Source organism: Rhamphochromis sp. 'chilingali' (assembly GCF_963969265.1).
Source record: "Rhamphochromis sp. 'chilingali' genome assembly, chromosome: 11".
NCBI classification, from domain to species: Eukaryota; Metazoa; Chordata; class Actinopteri; order Cichliformes; family Cichlidae; genus Rhamphochromis; species Rhamphochromis sp. 'chilingali'.
In genome coordinates, this window is record NC_137938.1 from 37,758,226 (window position 1) to 37,782,406 (window position 24,181).

General features: G+C 40.2%; 1 protein-coding gene across 1 annotated transcript; it reads left to right on the plus strand.

Moving 5' to 3' along the window:
* The first annotated feature begins 6,788 nt into the window (after positions 1-6,788).
* Positions 6,789-23,910, plus strand: LOC308406253 (NACHT, LRR and PYD domains-containing protein 3-like). The gene is made up of 11 exons (XM_080897153.1): positions 6,789-6,879; positions 7,440-7,550; positions 10,459-10,569; positions 12,030-12,087; positions 12,309-12,531; positions 12,705-14,493; positions 15,348-15,521; positions 15,829-16,002; positions 19,157-19,330; positions 19,918-19,964; positions 22,719-23,910. Coding segments are annotated over exons 1-11 (3,405 nt in total). The 5' UTR covers positions 6,789-6,877; the 3' UTR covers positions 23,261-23,910.
* Positions 23,911-24,181: the final 271 nt, after the last annotated feature.

Consider the following 24,181-nt stretch of genomic DNA (forward strand, 5'->3'; position numbering starts at 1 on the left):
AAAAAAGTGTTTTTCTTTTCTTTCACAAATGTGGATTAAATTGTGTTAAAATGTGCAAAACAGTGATGTCATGTTTTGTGATGAAGACCCAGGCACAGAGAGACTTGATGAATTTAAGAATCTTATGATTTAATAAAGAAATTTGCAGACTTGCACAGAGATGGTAAAATTATGATGACTGATAATGGAGACGAAGATAACAGACGATGAGGACAGGGAGGAACAGGGGTTTAAATGCACCAAGGAGACATTCAGAGACAACTCGGACAACATTTAAGGATGCAGGGACTGACAGGGACAGGTTTATCTTGCCTGGCTGGGCAGCTGTCTGGGTGCTCAGCACCCCCAAAGCTCTGATCCTAGAATCGCCCCTGGTGTGATCTACACTCAAACCTTCTGGTGAAATGCTGCCACCTGGTGGTGAAAGTCTTTTTCCAAATGAAACCAATCTGCAGCTGAAAACTCAGCAGCAGTAAAACATGACAGAGTCACACTTTTAAACTCCATTGCCACTGTTTTATATTAACAAAAGTGTCAAATACATAAATCCCCACAGAAAGGCGCCGTTCTGGGGGGCTTTTTATATTTTACACTATTTTGTTTGTTGGTCTTCACATTCAACATCACTGTGCCCTCTCCGTCCATTTTCAACCACAATGCTAATTTTTGTTACGCTCCGCCCCTCCCCTTGAGACATGGCAACAACGCAAAACAAGGAAGTACTGTGACAAGGAGCTGCCATTGCTGTCGTCTAAGGCAGAATTAACATTCAGCACAGTGGCATTTGTATAGTAAGTATGTCGTGCAGAGGGCGGTACATTAATTTAAAAAAGTGGATGAAATAAGACTTTAAGGTTAGATTTGGAGTTTGTCTGTGTGCAGCATTTACTCTGCTTACCAGCTGAGTCCAAAAAGAAAGAAACGAAAGTAAAAACAACAAAACTGCGCAACAAGAACTTTAATGTTTCGCGTCAGCGCTCAGCTTCGTTTAGTTAAATATCAATAAAAGCGACGTTCAACACGGAAAGGCATTAAGGTAAGGGGGAGGTTTTTGTCTTGTCCTTGCTCCATTTCAGGATACGGGCCTTTCACCCGTACCCCTGTTTGCACTGCCGGTGTTCCAGATCTACTGGCGTTTAGATCAACTGGCGTTAGTCGAACAGATGTGTGGCAGTCTTGCGTTTCAGGAGCTGCTACCTACAGACCAGCAAAAAAACGCCAAATGTGTCACCTGTGACACTTGTGAGGTTGTCTCAAACACACTCCGTCAGTCTTGATGCTGTTGAACAACAAAATATTTAAAAATGTGGCGAGTTTACCTGGTGATATCCTCATGCGCGACGCGATCGCGAAAACAGCAAACAATTAACACCACGCCGATGTTGTTCACGGGACAGCAACTGACAGCAAAAGACACAATTGAAAGGTACAAATGTGTTGTGCATGAAACGAATTCAAACGTGCTGCAGATGTGTGTCACAGGTTGAATAATTAGCCCAACACAATCAGGATTTCTCAAAGGTCGGTTGATCCAAAATAATATCCGCTTGGTTTTGGACCTCATCGATTACAATTACCTAATTAAGGATGATGGTTTTATGTTGTTCTTGGACTTCCATAAAGCATTTGATTCTATTGAACACACTTTTATTATTAAGACATTTAAACATTTTGGGTTTGGTGATGCATTTCTGGATATGATCACTATGTTATATACTGATATTAATAGTTGTGTTTCTCTTTTAGAAGGCACATGTCCCAGGTTCAGGGTGGAGAGAGGTATCAGGCAGGGCTGCAGCATCTCACCTCTTTTATTCATTGTAGCCACTGAATTACTTGCTATTACTGTCATAAACTCAAACATCAAAGGATTAGACATAAATAATCACAAATTAATAATAAGTCAGCTTGCCGATGATACAACAGTCTTTCTAAAAAATAAAGAACAAATTCCATTGGCCTTAGATACAATAAAGATCTTTTCTGATGCTTCTGGACTACGGCTGAACCTGGACAAATGTGAACTCATGAGTATCCACAATTGTTCTCACTCTTCTTTGTACAATATACCTGTCAAAAATGAAATCAAACATCTTGGAATCTGGATAACTAAATGCATGGCTGATAGTGAAGAAAAGAATATTCAGAATACAATTGACAAATGCAAAAAAACTCTAAACCATTGGCTACAGAGAGATTTAACGTTGTTCGGCAGGATAATGTTGACCAAGGTTGAATCTTTGTCCAGATTAATCTATCCAGCTTATTCCCTAGCCATCCCACCAAGAATTATAAAAGACATCAATAAGGTGAATTTTAATTTCATATGGAAAAATAAACATCATTATATCAGTAACAGGGACTTGATAAAAGATTATGAAGAGGGGGGTTTAAAAGCAATCGATTTTGAAATAATGAATGGCATTTTAAAGATTAATTGGCTACGATCTTTCTTAAAAAATGATGAGATCTGGTTCTTGATACCATCTCTTATTTTCAACAAAGTTGGGGGGATCCAATTCCTTTTAGTATGTGATTTTGAAATTTCTAAACTATCCACAAAACTTTCCAAATTTCATCAACAAGTTTTGTTAAATTGGAAATTAATGTTTAAACATAACTTCAGTCCCCACAATGTTCCATTGTGGAATAATAGGGTGATGTTGAATCGGGGGAAATCTATGTTTGTGGAAGAATGGATGACAAAACTAATTTGGTCTGTGACACATATAATGGATGAAAATGGAGACATACTTGAATTAAACAGGCTTAATGAGAAATATGACATGAGTTGCTCGTTCGAGCTCTATAAAAAGGTTTCACAGAATATCCCAACAGTCCTTGTAAATACGGTAAAGAACAATTTTTCAAATATACAGACTCCAAATTTACATAAAATGAAATTAGATGGTCTTGACTTGGTTAATGGAAAATGCAATAATCAGTTTTTGAGGAGGTATTTGGTTAACACCTTATATCCAGGTAGGACAAAACATTCACCCGTCTTTAAAGATTATGACAAATCTGAGATCTCGTTGATCAGAACCAAATATTTAACATTTCCAATTCCCCCCAAATTTAAAGAAGTCCATTTTAGAACTACAAAAATATTTACCCCTCCAATGAATTTATGAGAGACAGATTTAAATTTGTGTTAGACAACTGTTATATTTGTAAAACAACTTCGGAAACAACAGAGCACATGTTCTATGGATGTGTGACAATCCAGAATTTATGGAAATCTCTCCATGTCCTAATATTGTCCCAGTATGGATATATTGATTTTTGGTCTTTTCAAAATATTCAAATTGGAGTAATCCTAAAGGACAAAAATAGTGAGTTTTTAATTAACAATCTCATTATTATAACAAAGTATTACATACATAAATGCCGATATGCTAAATCCCCCCCTTCATGGCCTGCTCTTAAAAACGACCTCTCCCTGTTCCGTAAATCTCTTAAGCTAATAAATAAGTTCCAAGCAATCAAATTGCATAGATTTTTAGAAGAGTTTGATTTTTCTTAGCCCCTTATTTAAGTTATGAGTCTTGTTTATGGAACCTCACTTTTAGAGATTTTATGATCCCCCTTGTCTTCTTTATTTCTGTTCCTTGTTTTTCATTCTTTTTTTATTGTTATTTAGTTTTGTATTGGTTATTCATCTTTTTATATTATTATTATGTAGATGTGTGAATATGGATGTGTATGTATGCATGTGTATATGCATATATATGTATATATGTGTGTGTGTGTATGTATGTTTACTTTCAGTTATTGTCGATTTCATTGTGGTGTACAGGAGATGTGATTCTGTTCTGATTGATTTAATATGTCGCTTGTCTCTTTGAGATTGTCATTGTTATTGTTCTAAATAAAGTTCATAAAAAAATAAAGTGTGTCACAGGTTGATCTGGCTGTAGGCTGTGGCACTTGGCCAGAGGTGGCGCTGGTTGACTCGAGTCCATGTTAGTGCACAAAGTAAACTGCTCGCTGTAGTTGTGAAGCAAAAACGCTGAAACCGGAGAAATAAACCGTGCGAGGGGAACGATAACGACGACAAGAGTCTCCCGATCGTTTACTCTTGCTGTCCCGTGAACAACATCGGCGTGGTGTTAATTGTTTGCTGTTTTCGCGATCGCGTCGCGCGTGAGGATATCACCAGGTAAACTCGCCACATTTTTAAACATTTTGTTGTTCAACAGCATCAAGACTGACGGAGTGTGTTTGAGACAACCTCACAAGTGTCACAGGTGACACATTTGGTGTTTTTTTGCTGGTCTGTAGGTAGCAGCTCCTGAAACGCAAGACTGCCACACATCTGTTCGACCAACGCCAGTTGATCTAAACGCCAGTAGATCTGGAACACCTGACATTAGAGACAGTCAGTCAGGGACTGGAACGCCTACCTCAGGTCTCTTGACCCGCATTATTAAACAGTATCCCGATTTTTATTTTTTATTTTTTTAAAATAAGCGAATCTAGTTTTTTTTTTTTTTTTTTTGTGAAACAAACAGTTATGAAGCTATCATTAAAAGTAGAAAATGTAAATAAATGAGACCATTAAAAACAAACCCTGCTTCTATTTTTTGTTGTGAGAATTTGTGAAAACTACATTCTGATCACATAAACGTCATCGTTTCCATATGTTCATGTTCTTTATATTTTACACTACCGGGCAGCTTTTTGCCCCATGTTTAGTTTCCTAGGATCTGTGCAGCTTTTTATGGCACCTAGCCATTTCCATAAACATTGTTTTTCATTCAAACATTTAATTAATTTATTTCAGCCTAGAGTAAATCTGGTCAGTGCACTGTCTTTGGTGTATCTTATTGTGGCCGTCCTTTTCTTGAAGGATGTTACATATTCTGCAATTCAGTTATTTCTTGTCCGAATATGAAATTTGCCTGACTGTGTTTGATGGTTTCATGGAGAATCTTGTAGCTTAGTATAACAGTATACTTTAATGTAATTAAAGAAGGATTGCATTTTTATTTCTGTTCAGATTTCAGATCACCATGATAGCCTGCTATTCGGCCTTTCCGCCGTCATATCCAGAGTCTTGTCTGTGCCCCTTTAGTTCTCCCTGTTCTGGGACAAATCTGTTCCCCAGATTTGTTCTGTGTCACTGGGCAGAACATTTTCCACATATCAGACAGCGTTAACAGACTTTTCTTCAGTTAGTTATGGTTGCAGGTTCAGTTAAGTTGTGTGTTATTCAGATGGTATCAGTGCAAGTCAAATTAGAGCTAACTTATTTGTAAAGATGCAGCTATTTCACGACTTGGTGTAATCTGTAATCTCAGCTCGTCTCCTTACTTCACCCTTCAGCAGTACAGTCATGCATATTTTGAAATGTTCACTCATTGGAAACCCCCCAGGTGTAACTCCAGGACACATTTGTTTTAGCTATCATCACTTTGTACTGAAACAAACACTGCATCTCACATTCTCTCTCAAACACACACACTGTAATTGCACAAATAATGTCAGGAGAATAGACACATTTTTGTAAGCTTCTGCAATAACCTTTGAGCCTTGTTACAGTAACAAAACTTCTGAGTTGTCTGTATCAAAGGTACTCATGACCGAAGCCCGTTCAGCGCAGGTCCAAACACACTGACTGGACAGGTCACTGTATAACACAGTAATTTATAGAATTTCTCATTCAGTATTACATTTCAGTTGACTAGCTTTGATATATAACACACGTTTACTGTACTGCAGGTATTTTCCACAAATGACACGGAGCGTAAGTAATATATTTCCCAGCGTGCGCCTCTGCCATAATTTCAAAAAAGGTGTGTAATTTAATCATTAAAGTGTAAAATGTTGATATAAGTATAATGTGCACACTGTGTACTGAATAAATAAAGTTAAGCTTTGGTTCATAAAATAGAATCATGGCTTAAATGTTAATGTAAATAAGTTTAATGTAACAAGGCCACAGCTGCCCTCTGTCAGTGCGCCCCAGGGCAGCTGTGGCTACACACTGGTGATGTAGCTTCCCATCACCAGTGTGTGAATGTGTGTGTGAATGGGTGAATGACTGAATGTAGTGTAAAGCGCTATACAAATACAGGCCATTTACCATTTACCAAGGCAAAAACGTGCATTCCATGTGATGTGAAGGGCCCATCTGATAGTCATGTTCAGTGGGCCTCTCCTATCTCCTGGGCTCACCGGCTTTGGCCTAGCTGCCCTATAAAAAGCTATGGTTTTGGGAAAGCCTGTTTCAAAGTGAATTTTATTTATTCATATGACCCACAAGTGTGCTGTGCTTTCACCTAAATTTTAGGTTTCAGTTTAAAATTTTAGTTCTAACCTTTAGGGCCCTGCATGGTCAGGCTCCTCAATATTTATCTGACCTGCTGAAATCACATACATCTTCTCGGGCTTTAAGGTCATTAGATCAGAGACTGCTGGTGGTACCACGCACTCGTTTTAAAACTCGTGGTGATCGGGCCTTTCAGACTGTGGCACCACGGTTGTGGAATTCTCTCCCACTGTCTCTTCGCTGCACGGACTCCATTGATTCTTTTAAGAAACAGCTGAAGACATTTTTATTTAGAAAAGCATTTGATTAATTTCTTCTTATGCTGTTTTTATAGTTTTATTGTTTTACTTTGTTTTATTTACTGTTATATTGTTTTTATATTTCCATTTTCTGTGTTGTAAAGCACTTTGTGATTTTTATCTGTGAAAAGCGCTATATAAATAAATTTTACTTACTTACTTACTTACTTTCTGCTTTGTTTGTTTCTTTCTTTTTTTTTATTAGAGGCAAACACGTGAATCTCCACAAAAAAACAGACCGAACCGAAGAATTTCAAAGAGGAAAAGTGAGGATCTGTCCACACCACACCACGTGGAGGCGAGCATGTGAGTGAACTGTCACTGAAATCTTTAAAACAGTTTTCAAAAGTGTAGGAGCCATAACTGAATGTATTGGATTTTGACGATCACTGGGTTTTCATTTGTTTGGTTGCTATGGTGATGTGTAACGGGAGTCACGTGGGTGCTAGCGGTGACATTAAGAGGGCGTTGTCAGTCTGTCATTCACTGGTTTGATTTTGACAGAGAGGAGGGCTCTGTCAAAAGGAGCCAATCACATTACTCTGTCAACTCTCAAAGCACTTTAATAAACAAGCAAGCAATTCCACCTCTCGAATTATTGCGTAAAGTTGACTGCGTGTCAGGAAAATAGGCAGGCTCCATCCCTGGCCTCTAACGACTGTGGAAGTTGCTACAAAATGGTAGGAGAAACCTTTTTTTGGAACAGCTAATAGAGAAATTCAAACGCAGGACACAGAAGCTAAAGTGAAGCTTAAGAAGGCATGACGATGTTATCAGGGGTTAGTTAGTTAGTGCTAATGAATGTGAAAGCCTGCACTTTTTTCCAGGCCCTACTAAACATGGTGGTGTTGTGTTCTGGGTTCCAGGGATCAGGCAACAGCTGGGTCTCTGTGTCCCAGTGAACTGTCCATGAAGAGTAACGTGTCCATGGACATTCCTCCACAGCTGAGTGGAGGAGAATCTCCGACTCATAGAAGGTAAGAGACAAAATGTGTCTCAATAAAAAGGAAAAATAATCTTCTTTTTTTGTCTCACACTAAATTTCAGACCTCAAAATATTCTTGATTTCTATTCTTTTTTTCATCAGGCCAACCAGTGTAGTTATATTTACTGACTGTATGGTGTGCTGCACTTAATAAACTTGTGGAAAAACAAACCTGAATGAATTTGTGACACTACCTTGAGCATTTCCATGCCTGTGAATGTGCAAGTCTTTGCAGATATAAAATTCATCACCAAATAAAGCCTGTTCGAACAAAACTCTCCAAACAGCTGGTGCCTTTAGGTGATGCTGCACCAGTTACACACACATGGTCTTTGAGGGACTAGTGTGGTTGTGCTTTAGTTCTATCCACTGTTGTTCACATGTTGTAGCTATTTACAGTCGGGTTAGTCCTCAGCGGCACTGCAGCATGTGATAATTAGTGTGGATGCTGATTAAGCATCCACAGTATTGTTCTCCAAATCTTTATTCTATTTTCTTTATAAATATTATTATCTATTCCATACGTTTTTTTGTACTCTAACTATTTGAACACCATTCAACTTAGAAAAAACATTCAACCACTGTTAGATTCCTCTTCTTTTGGACATTATTGCTTGTATTTTTCTTATTTTTAACTTTTATATTTTTGAAATTATTCAGCTTTATTCAACTAAAATTTCCCATGTATTTCAATGGGAGAATCTTCAAATTCTCATTCAACTTACTCATCTTTCAACTCTATCTACTTCATCATACGTTGACATAGAGCCACCATTCAAACTTTAAAACAAAGCCAAGACATTGAACTTGTATTCATCTTTTCAATATCTATTATACTTTTTCTTCAGTTCCAGTTTAAGTTTCATGCTTTTTTTCACCTGTTTCAGAGTTTATAATGGTTGTGTATGGGACGGAATGTTGGAGGTTAGAGTGAGACAGCTCAACTGCTAGAGTGGGAGCAGGGGAAAAATTCCAAATGCGCCGTCGATTTCCCCAAATATCAAGCGTGGTCCGGTGCACGCTTCGTGGTCCCATATATCCCACAATTCATAGCGCGGCAGTGGGTGTGGATAATTTTGCCGCAAAATACGGCAGAAGGGAGCGGCCGAAGAGGGGTTTTTTTTTTTTCCAAACTTTATTGAAATCATAAAGCGAACAGTCAGTCATTCCAGTTCAGTTTGTACAGTAGACATACAAGGCAAATAAGAGTAACAATATACAGCACAATGAAATAAGAAGGATAAATAAATAAAGGAGAAAAAAAAGGGGGGGGGGGAATGTGACAGACTTCATAACAACTTTGTACTTGAAAGTTGTGACAGCTCATTCCTTAAACATTTCTGAATGAACTTCAATCAATGATAAACCTTTTTTATTGGAAGTTAATTTAAGAGAGTTTAAGTAATATTCAATTTCAATCAAAAACAAATTAAATGATGGGGTTGAGTTTTGAAATTTACATTTATGTATGTGGAATTTCCCTAATAAGACGGAGCGGCCGAAGAGTGAACTGTCAGAAGTACTGAATATGACGTCAGTTATTTATGTGCGAATGTTTAATAATTAAAGTCAGTCATATATCCACAAACACAAAGAGCTGAAAGTCAGTGATATGTGTGTGTATATATGTATATATATATATATATCCATCCATCCATCCATCCATCTTCATCCGCTTTATCCGAGGCCGGGTCGTGGGGGCAGCAGCCTAAGCAAAGAGGCCCAGACCTCCCTCTCCCCAGCCACCTCCTCCAGCTTATCTGGGGGAATACCAAGGCCTTCTTCAGCCTGGTGGCTCCCTTCACCTCTGGTGTCCACCATTTGGTTCGGGGATTACCACCACGGCAGGCACCAACCACCTTGCGGCCGCAGCTCAATGCAGCAGCTTCAGCAATGGAGACGGTGAACATGGTCCATTCGGACTCAATGTCCCCAGTCTCCCTCGGAATGCTGTTGAAGCTCTGCCGGAGGTGTGCGTTGAAGATCTCGCGGACTGGGGCCTCTGCTAGACGTTCCCAGCACACCCTCACTACGCGTTTAGGTGCACCAGGTCTGTCCAGCGTCCTCCCCCGCCACCTGATCCAACTCACCACCAGGTGGTGATCAGTTGACAGCTCAGCCCCTCTCTTTACCTGAGTGTCCAGAACATATGGTCGCAGGTCTGGTGATACGATTACAAAATCGATCATCGACCTACGGCCTAGAGCGTCCTGGTGCCACGTGCACTTATGGACACTCTTATGTTCGAACAGGGTGTTTGTTATGGCCAAACTGTGATTAGCACAGAAGTCCAATAACAGAGCACCGCTCGGGTTCAGATCAGGGAGGCCGTTCCCCCCCAATCACGCCCCTCCAGGTCTCGCTGTCGTTACCCACGTGAGCATTGAAGTCTCCCAGCAGGACAACAGAGTCCCCAGGTGGAGCACCTTCCAGCACCCCCCCCCCCCCCCCCCCCCCCCCCCCCCCAGGGACTCTAAGAAGGCTGGGTACTCTGAACTGCCACTCGGCGCATAAGCGCAGATGACAGTCAGGACCCGTTCCCCGACCCAACGTACCGGCAGCAAGCCGAGGGGATATTAGAATACCCACCCCAGCCCGCCGCCTCTCACCAGGGGCAACTCCAGACTGAGACAGAGTCTCCAGGAGAGAGGGGCTGGACTGGACATTATTTATACCCTTCCAAAAAAAAAAAAATCGATCGGCCCATAAAAGCAAAAAATTGCCAGCGGCAAATGCCCGGTATGCCCGATGGCCAGTCCAGCTATGGCCTATATCTTTAATACTGCAGCAGCACTGGAAACAAATGCTAATTTAATGAAATGCTATGAGTCTCTGTATGTTTTTTTCCAGGCCCTTTAAAATGGTAGTAGAAACCAGTTTAATTGTGTTCTGGGTTCCAGGGATCAGGCAACAGCTGGGTCTCTGTGTCCCAGTGAACTGTCCATGAAGAGTAACGTGTCCATGGACATTCCTCCACAGCTGAGTGGAGGAGAATCTCCTGCTGATAAAAGGTAAGCAGTCCAGATTAGAGTGGGAAAAAGTTCTGCTAGTGACCAATACACTGCACTCTAATTTCTAAATAAGGACGTAGACAGTTCATTTCCGTGACCATGACCAACACGTACAAAGAGCAGCACACATAAGCAGGTTAAAGCAGAGCAGAAAGGATGGTAGTCTGCTAACCAAAAAATACCAAGCAAGCTCCAGGCTGATGCAGTTGTTTCTCTTTGGAAACGTGTAGCAGTAAAAATCAAGGAGTCTTTGATATAAGAATGAACTCTTGTTGAAACAGCTGAGACCCTTTAAGGCCTTGAAGATGGAGCAACTGTTTTCTGGATTGGTCTAGCTAAGATCTAAGAGTAAATAATGTTTTATCTTCAGTGCGTCAGACGTTACAGATTTCAGAAATGTGTTATTGAAGACACTTTTTATTGTGTAATTTTTAATGTGTAAATGTCTTAATCTCTCTTCATTTCTATCCCATTAGTCTCTGCATTTTAGCTTGAAGACTATCACATGCCAAGCGCATTGTGAAAAACAACATGAAATTCCCAATTTTTGGCATGTGAACTTTTTGTGTAATACACACATTGAAAACATTGTGATTTTTGCTAATTTGTCCTCACATGAACATGAAGCGATGACGAGCTGTTCCTGATGTATCTTGACAAAAAAAGATGAAACTGAGGTTCTGGATGGTCTGATTCTCAGGAGAAGGCAGGTCGAGGGTGGATTTCCTGGTCTAATCCAGGAGCTGAAGCTTTCCTACACATTTCAGGATTTTAGTGGGAGTACAGTACAGTAGATTATTGTACGATCTACTGTTGTTGTGATTTGGCGCTATATAAATAAAATTGAGTTGAATTGAATTAGTGGGATGGTTTGAGCTCTGGTTGGCAGGGTTAGGACCAAAATTCCCGCACATTCTTCTCGACTGATAATGTAGTTGGTGTCACCTGCAGCATTAAGAACAGGCGAGTCCGGAAAAGGACTTTGTTTCCTAAAAACCTACAAATGCTGATGCAATCAGTCCAGTTACAGAAAACTGCTGCTCACTTACAAAACTGCCATTAGTGTTTTATAGCACTGACAGACAGTTTTACACTGGTGACTGCAGACTGTTGTTACTGGCCAAAAGTGTCTTCAGTGCTTTCTTTGTGATGTCTTTCTTGCATGCATACGCAAGAATACTGTTAAGTGCAGCTTCACTGCTCTTGATTCATTTATGTATCAACACAAAGAAGCTAAGTGAAGATGATGCTGTCCAGGTTCCAAGGTTTATTATCTGTTGGACTTGATCTGAACTGAGAGCTAAACTCAGAGAAAAGGGAATGAAAAATAGCAGTTTAAAATTGCAATACATTCAGTAAAACAAAGTATAAAATATGCCAAGTGACAAAGAAAATGTAATTGTAGCCCATTTCCGGGCAATGTGAAATCTTAATGTTGTTTTAAAATGTTTTTTTTATAGATGCAGGTTTTCACAACTGAGTGGTCAGACTTCAAGCACTGAGAACCAGGATTTAAACGTAGGTGTCTTTCAAAGATTTTCCCCTCAGGACATAACACATTCTGTTCATGCAAAATATTTCATCTGTGCACCTTGTTGACTCATCCTATATCTAACCACAAATGTACACATTGTGGTAGGGTTTTTTGTTTTTGTTTTTTCCCCTACCATTTCCCCTACCATTATGCTTTAAACACATTTTTAAACAACAAAACTTGTTTTTAATTGTATTTATTTCAGGAATTTCAGACTGAGGTTTTAAATTTTGTCACATCAAATCTACAAAGTATTCTCACGGATCTTGACCCAAATGGAGGGCATGAAAAAGTGGCGGAAGAGAAGGTGCTGGTTGATGATGAATTGGTTCTGTCTGAAGCTTCAGCCAAAGAAGCATTTCGGCAGATTTGCTTCCACATTTTCAGGACCATGAAAAAAGAACAGTATGTTTACATCCTTGAGCAAAGTAAGAGATTATATTTGTCTGTAACTGTTTTTGTGTTTGCACAGAAGTAATTTCTAAGAATTTGGTGTACAAGTTTTAATTCATTTTTTAAATAGACAGTACAAAATATTTATCATTACAATGAAAAAAAATCTCGAATGTCTTAAAGTTATAACTATTTTCTATCCTCTCAGAGTATTATGGATCACTCATCATGTACCAGCTCAAACTTAAGCGTCATATGCAGCTGAAATATAAGGACATGGCTGAAGGGATACCAAATCAAGGAAATGCCACTGCTTTCAACAAAATCTATACAGAAATCTATGTGCTTGAAGGAGACATGGGCGAAATCAACACTGAACATGAAGTGAGGCAAATTGAGATTGCTACCAACCGACCAAGGTCTGTGGACCAAGGATCTATCAAGTGTGGGGACATCTTCAAGCCCTTATCCAAACAAGGGAAACCCATCAGAACGGTGCTCACCAAGGGCATAGCAGGCATCGGTAAAACTGTGTTGGCACAGAAGTTCATGCTGGACTGGTCAGAGGAGAAGGCCAATCAGGACATCCAGCTCCTATTCTCACTTCCTTTCAGGGAACTGAATTTGCTCAGAAGTCAAAGCTACAGCTTGATGGAGCTCCTGTGTGAGTTCTCCTCAGACCTGAAAGATTCTGGAATCAGAGACCTGAACCTCTACAAAGTTCTGTTTGTCTTGGATGGTCTGGATGAGTGCAGACTCCAGCTAGATTTCAGCGGCAATGAGAAATGTTGTGATGCTTCACTGACAGTTTCAGTGGATGTTCTGCTGACAAACCTCATTGCCGGTAACCTGCTACCCAAAGCCTGCGTGTGGATAACTACCCGACCAGCTGCAGCCAGCTGCATCCCTCCATGGTATGTAGACCGGGTGACAGAGATAAGAGGCTTTGGCAACCTTCAGAAGGAACTGTACTTCCACAAGAGGATTGAAGATGAAAACTTAGCTAGGAGAGTTGTTACTCACATCAAGTCAACGAGAAGCCTGTACATCATGTGCCATGTTCCGGTGTTTTGCTGGATTTCCTCGATTGTCCTTGGAAAGATGTGTTCCAGTGCAGCAGGAGGGAAAATGCCCAAGACGTTGACTCAGATGTACATCCACTTTGTGACACATCAGACCAAACAGATGTATGCCAAGTACTCTGAGGAGCAACAACTGGACACCCAGGAGAGTAACCGAGTAATCATGTCACTTGGGAAGTTGGCCTTCCAGCAGTTGGAGAAGGGCAACCTGATTTTCTATGAGGATGATCTTAGAGACTGTGGTATTGATGTGAAAGAAGCTTCAGTGTATTCAGGAGTGTGCACTCAGGTGTTCAGGGAAGAATCTGTGATGCAGCAGAAAGTCTTCTGCTTCATCCACCTCTCTGTCCAAGAGTTTCTGGCAGCTTTATTTGTGCATGTGATGTATAAAACCAGCGGTGTAAACCTGATGACTGAAAAACCCGAACAGTCCAGAACAAAGTCAGCATCCAAACTGCACAAAGCTGCAGTGGACAAAGCCTTACAAAGTGACAGCGGTCACCTGGATCTCTTCCTGCGATTCCTCCTGGGACTGTCTCTGGAATCCAATCAGGTCCTGCTCAGACAACTGAAGATAGAGATAAAACCTTGCGGACCCTCCCAAAGTCACGAGGAAACAATTGAGTACATCAAGGAGAAAATTAGGCAGACTTCACATCCTGACAGGTGTATAAATCTGTTCCACTGCCTGAATGAGTTAAACTACCATTGTCTGTTGGAGGAGATCCACAACTACTTAAACTCGGGCCAAGACCCAACAATGATCAAATTTTCTGCAGTTCAGTGGGCAACACTGGTCTTTGTGTTGCTGACATCACAAGAAGAGCTCGAGCTGTTTGAACTTAAGAAATACTCCAGAAGTGAAGAAGGGCTCATGAGGCTCCTTCCAGTCCTTAAAGCATCACGCTCAGCAATGCAAGTATCTCTCAAATTTAAATTTCACTCACACCTGGGCTGTGTGATAAATAGCCTCAAAATAATTTCATGATATTTCAAGGACAATAACAAACTTGGTCTCATGTACCAGAACAGAAAAACTGTTTGGGAGGCTACACTTTTCTACTTCAAATTGATTGTAATGTTATTTTCTAATATAGCGGTCCCCAACCCACGGCCAATGGACTGGTATCGGTCCGTGAGTCGTTTGGTACCTGGCCCCGAGAGTTGAGGCTCGGGTGTCAAATTTATGATTTTCAGGGTTTTTATCATTAACTCAGTTTCCCTGGGTCTTTTCCTGTGTTGTAGTTGTGTCTTATTTTGAAAGAAATATTTACGCGTTACCATAGCGAGCAGAGAGCATTAAGGGGCTGAGAGGAGGATGTTACTCTCAATGTTAAAGTTACACAATTCCACAGTGAATTTGAGTTTATTTTTATATTTACAAAATACCACAGTTTTTGTCTCGGTTGTATCATTTTATTTTGTTGTATTTATCCGCCACACCTTAAAGGCTGGTCCGTGAAAATATTGTCTGACATTAAACCGTCCGTGGTGCAAAAAAAGGTTGGGGACCACTGGTCTAATTGACACCTCCAAGGCAATTAAGTCAGGCAATTAACATTATTCAGCATACCTGTGAGTGGCCACGTTAGGACTCATGTAAGTTTTCATTTTTAGTGAAAAGTTGAACTTTAATTCAGGCTAAAGTATAGGCAACTTTGAGTGTTTACCCCTTCATATTATGTGTCAGATGGAAACATTTCAATTAAAAATGTACATTTTGAAATGTTTTGTATCGTTTCAATCATGTTTGTCATTCTGTTTCTCAGGTTAAATGACTGCAGTCTCACCCCACACTGCTGTCATGCGCTATCCTCCACTCTCACCTCATCATCCTCAGAACTGTTGGACTTAAATTTAAGTGACAACAGCTTGCAGGACTTGGGCGTCGAGATACTCTGCAGCGGACTCCAGAGCCCACGCTGCAGGCTGCAGACACTGAGGTGATCGAGTCTTGGATTTGTGTGTACTTCTGAATTTGAGATGATTTAAATACTAAAGAGTAAAAATAATTTTGTAAGGTGTTTCTTTTTCTATTCAGACTTTTTTTTTCCTTCATAGTCTTCAGTTTTAAACATTTTTTTACTAATCATTCAATATTTTGAGTTTTGCATTTTTTTAAAAAGTATTTTGCACATAAATGAATCTTTTAATAACTCAGTCATATGTTGTACATGCACCCTTGGTCCCTGAAAGTTCTGTTCTAATGACTTTGCTATGACTTTGATGCCACCCTGTCTGCTCTTTCAGGCTGAACCGATGTCATATCACCAAGAGGGTCTGTGAGAGTCTAGCTTCTGTCCTGAGCTGTCCCTCATCACATCTTAAAGAGCTGGATCTGAGTGACAATGACATTGAAGATCTGGGAGTGCAGCTACTTTGTTTTGGTCTGGGAAAAGTAAGCTGCAAACTGGTAACACTAAGGTAAAACGACTTCAAATATAGTGGAGTGACTTTATTAGTGAGATGATCTGCTCACCAAAGTTAGATTTTTTCCTAAATAGTGACATTGATTTTTTGTAGATTGAGTTTTTGTAGTGTCTCATATTTAAAAGGAAAAAAAAAAAGCTAAAACATTTTTCCCTCATATTAGATGTTTTTAATGTTTCATGTCTTAATGTAACTTAGATAATAAGTCCTTCACTGGCTCAGCCAGTGGACTTATTTCTAGGTGAAACACTCAGGACGCACTCAGGATGAATATGTGTCTAAAATTTGGAGGATGTGATGTTTATACTCCAAGTGGCTTGATGCCTCTCTTCTTTTTCTGCTCCCAGCATCAACAAAGAGCTAGACCAGCTACCAATAGCTTAGAAATAGAGTCCACTGAAGCCAGTTTTATCTAATGAAGCCCATGGGCAGGATCAGCAGGAGGAGGGGATAGTTTACTTTTCAGGATGAAATCTGACACTGAGCTTCCTTTCTTGACTCTGGGTGAAAGAGGCCTAAGATAAGAGACTAGCCCAGAGGCCTCGAAACTAGTCGCAGACCTCCTGACAACCTTCAGTTGCTAAAAAAAATGTGTAATCCCTGAATAGTTGGTGGGAAGTTTGTGGAGGTTGCTGGCAGCACAGATGGGCAGTATCGCATTTCAATAACACGTTACTGTAATCTGATTACTTTTTTCAAGTAACGAGTAAAGTAAGGGATTGCTATTGCAAAAAAGTAATTGGATTACTGTTACCTTCCCGTAAGCACACTGCGTTACTAAACTGTGATTTTGTTTGTGAGAGTGTCTCATGACAATGACGTACGAGCGTGCGACATCCGTGGTAACAGATGTGTGCAGATCAACGATTGATAATATGGAGTGATGGCATTTAAAGCTTGGAAGTACTCACATTACTTTTAGTTTGATTCTGTACAAAGCGACACAAACATCAGCGTCCGCTCTACACTCTGCATGGGTAGAAAACTTCTTTCTACAGCGAAAAATTAAACTTCAAATCTGAGTGGGCAAACCTCCACCCGCCCCACTCCTGCTAAACAGGTGACAATAGATTTAAGAGCCGCTGAGTCTTTGATTTTATTTATTTTATGCTCTGTTTTACTTGCATCTATTTGAAAGACTGAGTGTAAACACAAAGCATTATTTTATTTTATATGCTGGAATGTGCAGAAAATAGGTTTAAATGTTAAACTAATTTATTCAAGTCAGAGAATGTTGCATATAATTAAATTTTTGCGTGATGCATAAAGTTAAAAAATTAAAACTAATAAAACAAAAAAGACTTTTACATTTGATTCAATTTTATATGATGGATTATGCAGAAAAAATTTAATTGGGCTGAAAGATCTGTTGCTTTATTACATATTCAGGTTTTTTATCATGTTTTTACAAGTAGCTAAGCAACTAATTACTTTTAAAAATAAATAATCAGTAAAGTAATGGGATTACATTTTGGAGAAGTAATCAGTAATTATTTACTAATAACTTTTTTCAAGTAACTTGACCAACACTGGCTGACAGTTGCCAGGTGAAATAAGACAGAGTAAATGACAAGTGCCTGCAGGCAAATCAGCGTCTTCTATGCAACCTGCTAGTGACCAAAGCCATCACAAGGAGGTTTTCAGTGCAGCACCTGTTTGAGGGCTAGTAACTGCCAGCAGCCTCTCAGCAATTGGTAAGGGAGTAGCCATTTTTCACTAGTAACTGGTGGTTACAGGATGGCCTACGTGACTGTCCAGCACATGTCCAGCCTTGGACAGCGCTACACAGGGGCTTCATAATGGCATCCTATTGGGCTTTTTGTATTTTATGGCCTCAGGAATTCACGTCAAATCAGCAGGCACGCCCATCCGGTTGTTCAGTGATGACGTGACGAATCCTACTTCCGGGCCTAAAGTAGTCTGCGTTTAATATGGCTTTTGTGTTGTTAACATGTTTAATGTTATGTATTTTCTTCTATTTGATCTCAAAAAGCTCCTAAAACAGTCAGTGATCCCTGTTGACCTCCCTCGGCTTTTATTACCGCTAATCATTCATTTAAGCTCAGTTTTTAAAACCTTAGGATGTAACTGCAGCCCAGCCCATGCAGCAGTATATGAATGACTAACCTCGTATTGTGGATGGATTATCTCAGTTGTTCTCCTGGCTGAAGTTTGGTCCTTTTACAGCATCCTGCCATGCGATTACATTTGTTTCTGACCACCGAGAACACTCACGTTAACTTTTATCGAGTGGAAAAAAAGTTAGCTTGTTTATATTATGCTAACATAGCTGTGTCGCTAGCGGTCACGTAGCACATCATTATATACCAGCTAGCCCAACTTCAGTAACCCTACAAACGTCACTGCTGTTTAGTTTTCTGTCTTCATTTATGCTGGAAGTGATAAGAAAGCTGTACGTTTTAATTTGTTTCCAAAACCCCGCAGTCAGGACATGCTATATTGTATTTAGATAGAAGCTAGCGAGCTAACTCCCTGCTAACTTCTAACTCCGTTAAATGTCATAAATTCCGTTTTCATGGATGCCTGGATGTTAAACTCAATTGTTACACCTGGTAGAGCAGAACGCTGATCATTTTATTAAAGATGAAAGACTTTAGACAGTTTTTCAACTCTCAGTAATGCCATAGTGATCGTTTGATATATGGACCTGCAGCGGAGTTTAGACCCAGACACGGCTAGTGACGTCAGACTGAACGACCGGATAAAATAGTGAAGTAGAGGGCATGCTCGGGAAGAGTGCAAAGTTATCAGATTGAATTGGTTGGATGTTTGGGGTTTATTGAACACCTTCGATACCAAAAATAAGTTTAAACAGGTGTGTTCTGTTTACATGCAGCAACTGTGCTCTTGTTGGGCCTTTTTGGGAAACAGGAAATTTGTAAATATAGCCACTTTTCCCTGTGTCACATACATATGTCACAGCCAACATGTGACACTTTGCCCAGTTTGATTTATAGTAAGTCTTAAATTTGTTTAGGTAGTTAACAGCAATCCCTTTATGACTCCGTGGATTATCCTCACAGTTGAAGTTGGTGGATCACCAAGACTAGCTCACACTGACTGCTTCATCAGGAACTTTGACCTTTGGTAATTGAATAATATGATATTAAATGATGTTGCTCCACAGGCTGTCATTCTGCAGCATCACAGAGAAAGGCTGTGGTTTCTTGGCTTCAGCAGTGAAGTCCAACCCATCCCACCTGAGAGAGCTGGACCTGAGATACAATCACCTCAGTGAGTCTGGAGTGAAGCTCATCTCTGAAGCTCTGGAGGAAGAACACTGTGAAAATATTAAACTCAGGTAAAAACAAACCAAACAAACATGTTTATGTCTTAAATGGGAGATTAAAGCCCTTCCCTGTTACGAAGTTTGTTACATTTTGAGCTTTATTTAACTGGTAACTAATTTCCGAAGCAGCACTTCCTCTTATTTTAGCAAAACCGCTAATGTTGAAACTCCTGTAATGGAAGCACAGTGCCTGCTGGTTTAACTGGGAAATGTCCAATACCATCATTATATGTTTAAGCTAGTGCTGTCAGCGTGAGGCTGGACGGTGTCAATGCATTAACAAGCTAACCGCACTAACGCGTTAACGGAGATTTGTCGCATTAATGCAGTTATGGCGTTAATGTCATTTTAACGCTGACAGCACTAGTTTAAACAGTAAACAATATTATTTACCAAATCCCACAGAGTCTAGTAAGAAACACACCTGCTGAGGGAGGAACACACACTAAACAGCTCAAAAGGCCAAGGGGGACAGTGAACTCATTACTCACTGATTAAAGGAGCCAAAATATTAGAATTATATTTAGCGTAAGCTTTGTTAAACTTATCTGGACATTATTATTTAGTTTGTACTGATGTGTGCCCTGTTCCCCCCACAGAGTGGACCACAATGCAGAATGCTGGTTAAAATCTGGACTGGCAAAATGTAAGTTTTGTTGTTGTGTGAGCAGGTGTGATGTGAAGCAGGAAACACAAACACATCTATCTTCCTGTTAAAAGGGAAACTCCCTTTTAACAGGAAGAAAGGGGAACCAGGCTCTCTGGGAGGGGCGGGGCCATCTGCCACAACCAGTTGTGCATGATGGGAACCTCTGACAGTACTGAGGTACTGCTGTTCATTACTTTATGAAGCCTTCTCCAGAAAGCTTTTTTTGCATTTTGGCAAAAGATTTCAAAAGATCTTCAAGTGGTTTAAATTAGAGATGGACCGATCTGATATTACGTATCGGTCCGATACTGACCTAAATTACTGGATCGGATATCGGAGAGAAAAGAAAAATGTAATCCGATCCATATCACAAAAGCACCTCACAAAACGTGCGACATGGCGTAACTCATAACCGTAGCACGTCGGAGTATGCACCAGGTGATAGAGCGGTTGTGGCGTGCCAGACCTCTCGGCGGTCTGGTTGAGCATTTGGAGCCTCGCTACCAAAACGGCATTTCATCTCCGAGAAAGTTATCCCAGACAAGTAAAGCAAGTGTGTAAGTTCATCTCTGAATGTTTGTAAAGCATTGCCAGCAAATGCTGGGAGCGACTGCCTCTCCCCCTCCCTCTCCTGTTTCTACTTCAATCATGAAACTGATCAATGATCAGCTGATCGTCTCTCTTGTTTGTTTTTGGCCCACTTTGCGCCTGAAAGAGGAAACCAGCGGCTGAACAACAGCAGCACCTTTGAGCTTGATAAGCTGCTGTTAGAATTTATTTAATATTACTTTCTACACCAGGATCTTTTTCTATGCAGCTGACAGCTGTAACTGTGCAGGGGCGGATCTAGCATGGTTTAGCCAGGGGGGCAGGTAGGGCATTAACAGGGAAAAGGGGGGTACTAAGGTACTACTTTTCTTTCTTATTCTCATTTAAAATGTCTAGTTTTTAATAAATAATTACCCAAATCTTACAACCGAAGTTTTCATCTGATGTAAAATGTATGGAAGTCCATTACTGTATATAGGAACTATTAATTAAATTTATAACCTAGTAAGCTATAATATGTTGTCCTTTGGGAATGTTGAATCTATTTAGTTATTGTAGAAAAATTATTGATTTCTGTGCTTTTTTTTTTTTTTTTTTACACGTGCATTAATAAATTAAAGTGGATTACGTCAGTTAAGCATAATGAGGCAGAGCGTTGGGGGTGGTTCCCTATTATTATTATTTTTTTTTTCTGCTAGGAGTTTGCAACCCTAATAGTTAGGTTGCTTAATATTTCCACTAAGTCCTCTTTAAAATACCAGAATAGGGAGGATGGTGCAGGTTTAAGGTTATTAGATTGATCAGTATTGCTGATCTATGAAATATTTTGGGTGCAGTGTATCTTTTGCATACAGGTATAACACAATAGCTTTAGTTTGGTTTAGTTTTTTAAACTTGACTATGAACTTATACAAAATGCAGCAAGATATTTAAAAAAAATTTTTTTTATTGATTATAAAATACGCTATATCGGATTTGTATCAGTATCGGCAAATATCCAAATTTTTGATATCTGTATCGGTATGGGACATAAAAAAGTGGTATCGTGCCATCTCTAGTTTGAATCCACTTTGAGGAAAATCATTTACAAACTGCTCCCAATTTCATCAGGACTGGGTGTGTAAAAAATTCAGCCCGAGACCAAAAGAAGTGTCCACAAACTTCATAATGTCATCCCAAGGTCTTTAGATAAGCCTGCAGCTGTCGGTTTCAGAGTTCATCTGTTTCCATATGACCAGCAAGGGGTGTGTGTCAGGTGCATCTCTTCCTCCAAACATGGCGGGTCGAATTGAGGCCAAACATGTAGTTACATGTACAGACAGGCCTGTACATGTAACTTCTTGAGCAGGGGGGCCTTGCAGGTGCTGCCAGAGTCCAATCCAGTATGGCGTAGTGTGATAGCAGTGGTCTTCTTGGTGAATGTGGTCCTACCTGCCATCGTTAACAAGGTCCTGTGTAGTTCTGGGCTAATCCAGCACCTTTCACACTGTGAGGCAGGATCCTGCATGGACCTCCAGACGAAGGTTGACTGATGGTCATATTATATTTATTCCCTTTCTAAATAATCACACCAACAGTGATCACCATCTCACCAAGCTTCTTGCTGATGGTCTTGTAGCCCATCAGCCTTGTGTAGGTCTGCATTCCTGTCCCTGGCATTCTTTGGCAGCTCTTCGGTCTCACCCATGGTGGTGGAGAGGTTGGAATGGAGGAAATTGGTGTGCTCCATATACATAATGTGTTGATATATTAGAAGTATCTGGTTCATTGACTGATTGAAATCTGTGTGACCCATGGATTGTAATCTCAATTCAGAATTCTGGCTTGGTTGTAGGGGCACAAATACCAACTACAAGAGTTTCTCGACCCAGTAGTAAGTCACATTTGCTCGAGGATCTTATTTCACTCTCTGACACGTAAATCAGTTTAGAACTTTTATGTGTTCTTTATGTTTTTCTGGATTTTTAGTTGATATTCTGTTTCTCTCTATTAAAATGAAGCTACACAGAAATTAGAGATTGTTTATTTCTTTGTAAGTGAGCAAACTTACAAATTCAGCAGGGGGGGTCTAATAATTATTTCCCTCACTGCAAATGAGAGCTACACAAGTTACCTTTTTTGGTCGATCCAACTTTGATCTTAGTGTGTGATTTATCAAATCTGTCTCAAAAATTATATTTAATTCCTATTACCTTTCTCCAGATGCATGTGAGCTGACACTGGATCCTAACACCGCTCATAAACTCCTCGTCCTATCTGATGGCAACCGAAAAGTCAGCCAAGGCAGGGAGGAGCAGCCATACCCTGATCACCCTGACCGGTTTGACCACTGGACCCAAGTCCTGTTCCAGCAGGGCCTTACTGGGCGCTGTTACTGGGAGGTTGAGTGGGAAGGAAACTGGGCTGGCATCGGTGTGACCTACAAGGGCATCAGTCGCAAAGGTGTTGGAAACAGCTGCGTAATAGGATACAATGAGAAGTCTTGGGGACTGCACAGTTCAGCTCATGGCTATGCCGCTTATCACGATATCAAAAGCATAGCCATCCCAGTTCCTTCATCAGGCTGCCACAGGGTGGCGGTGTATCTGGACTGGGAGGAGGGCATTCTGTGCTTCTACAGAGTTTCACCTGGAAGGTCCCTGACACACCTGCACACCTTCTTCACCAAATTCACAGAGCCTCTTTACCCTGGGTTCAGAGTGTGGGATTATGACTCCTCTCTCAGATTGTGCCAGCTGAACTAGGCTTTGGCTCGGCTTCATTAGACCACTGATACTTTTCACCAAGTAGATGTTGATGGAGGCAGAATATCATCAGTGTAACCTCAAACCTGCTCAGACACTCGACTAGCTGCTAGTAATCATCGCTGATGATTAAACCCCAATGCATTTGGTCCCTAAAATTACAAAATTGATGTGGATGTCCAAATTCTCCCAGGCCTAGTTGCATGTTTAGCTGATGTGTTTTTAATTTAAAAGATTAAAATGTGTAACTGTGCTATTCCCTCAGTTTTATCTTCAGCTGAATGACAATAAATACCCGATTGTAACACCGGCAGTGTGAGATGGTTTTGTTTTTACTGGACCATGAAGTCCTCTGTATACCAAAGTATTCTAGAGTCAATGTGAGGTCTTCAAGCTTCTGGCTCATCTACAAGACTTCTTTCTGTGACTGTGTACCCATCCTGTCATTTTTATGTTGACTGTCAGCTGCTTGTCTCATTTAGTCCTGAAAGACTACACAAATCTAGACATACTGTATTCCTCCCTCACTATTATTAAAACTATTATAAACCACGTTCAGGCCTACATGTGAAAAATCAAACATGTTGATCTATAGTTTTGAAAGCGAGGTCATTAATAAAACATATCCCACAACTGACATTTAGTCAATGAATCTCTGTTTGCAATCACTGTCACTTATTTGTATAAAACACTGTCAAAGTGAACGTGTGAGATGTTTTATTTAAATCAGTGAATGGTAAGTTCAGATGATCACTCCACCTCTTGGAATGTTGAATTTGGACTCAGGTCTATTTTTCCTATGGTTTTCTGTTAACAATGGCTTTCTTCTTGCCACTCTTCCATAAAGGCCAACTTTGTGCAGTGCACGACTAGTAGTCGTCCTATGGACAGATTCCCCCACCTGAGCTGTAGATCTCTGCA

What these genes read in the sequence shown, in the direction of transcription:
- LOC308406253 (XM_080897153.1), top strand. An exon ending in TGCAGGCTGCAGACACTGAG is followed by an intron (nt 15,522 to 15,828) that starts GTGATCGAGTCT and finishes CTGCTCTTTCAG; the next exon opens with GCTGAACCGATGTCATATCA. An exon ending in AAAATCTGGACTGGCAAAAT is followed by an intron (nt 19,965 to 22,718) that starts GTAAGTTTTGTT and finishes ACCTTTCTCCAG; the next exon opens with ATGCATGTGAGCTGACACTG.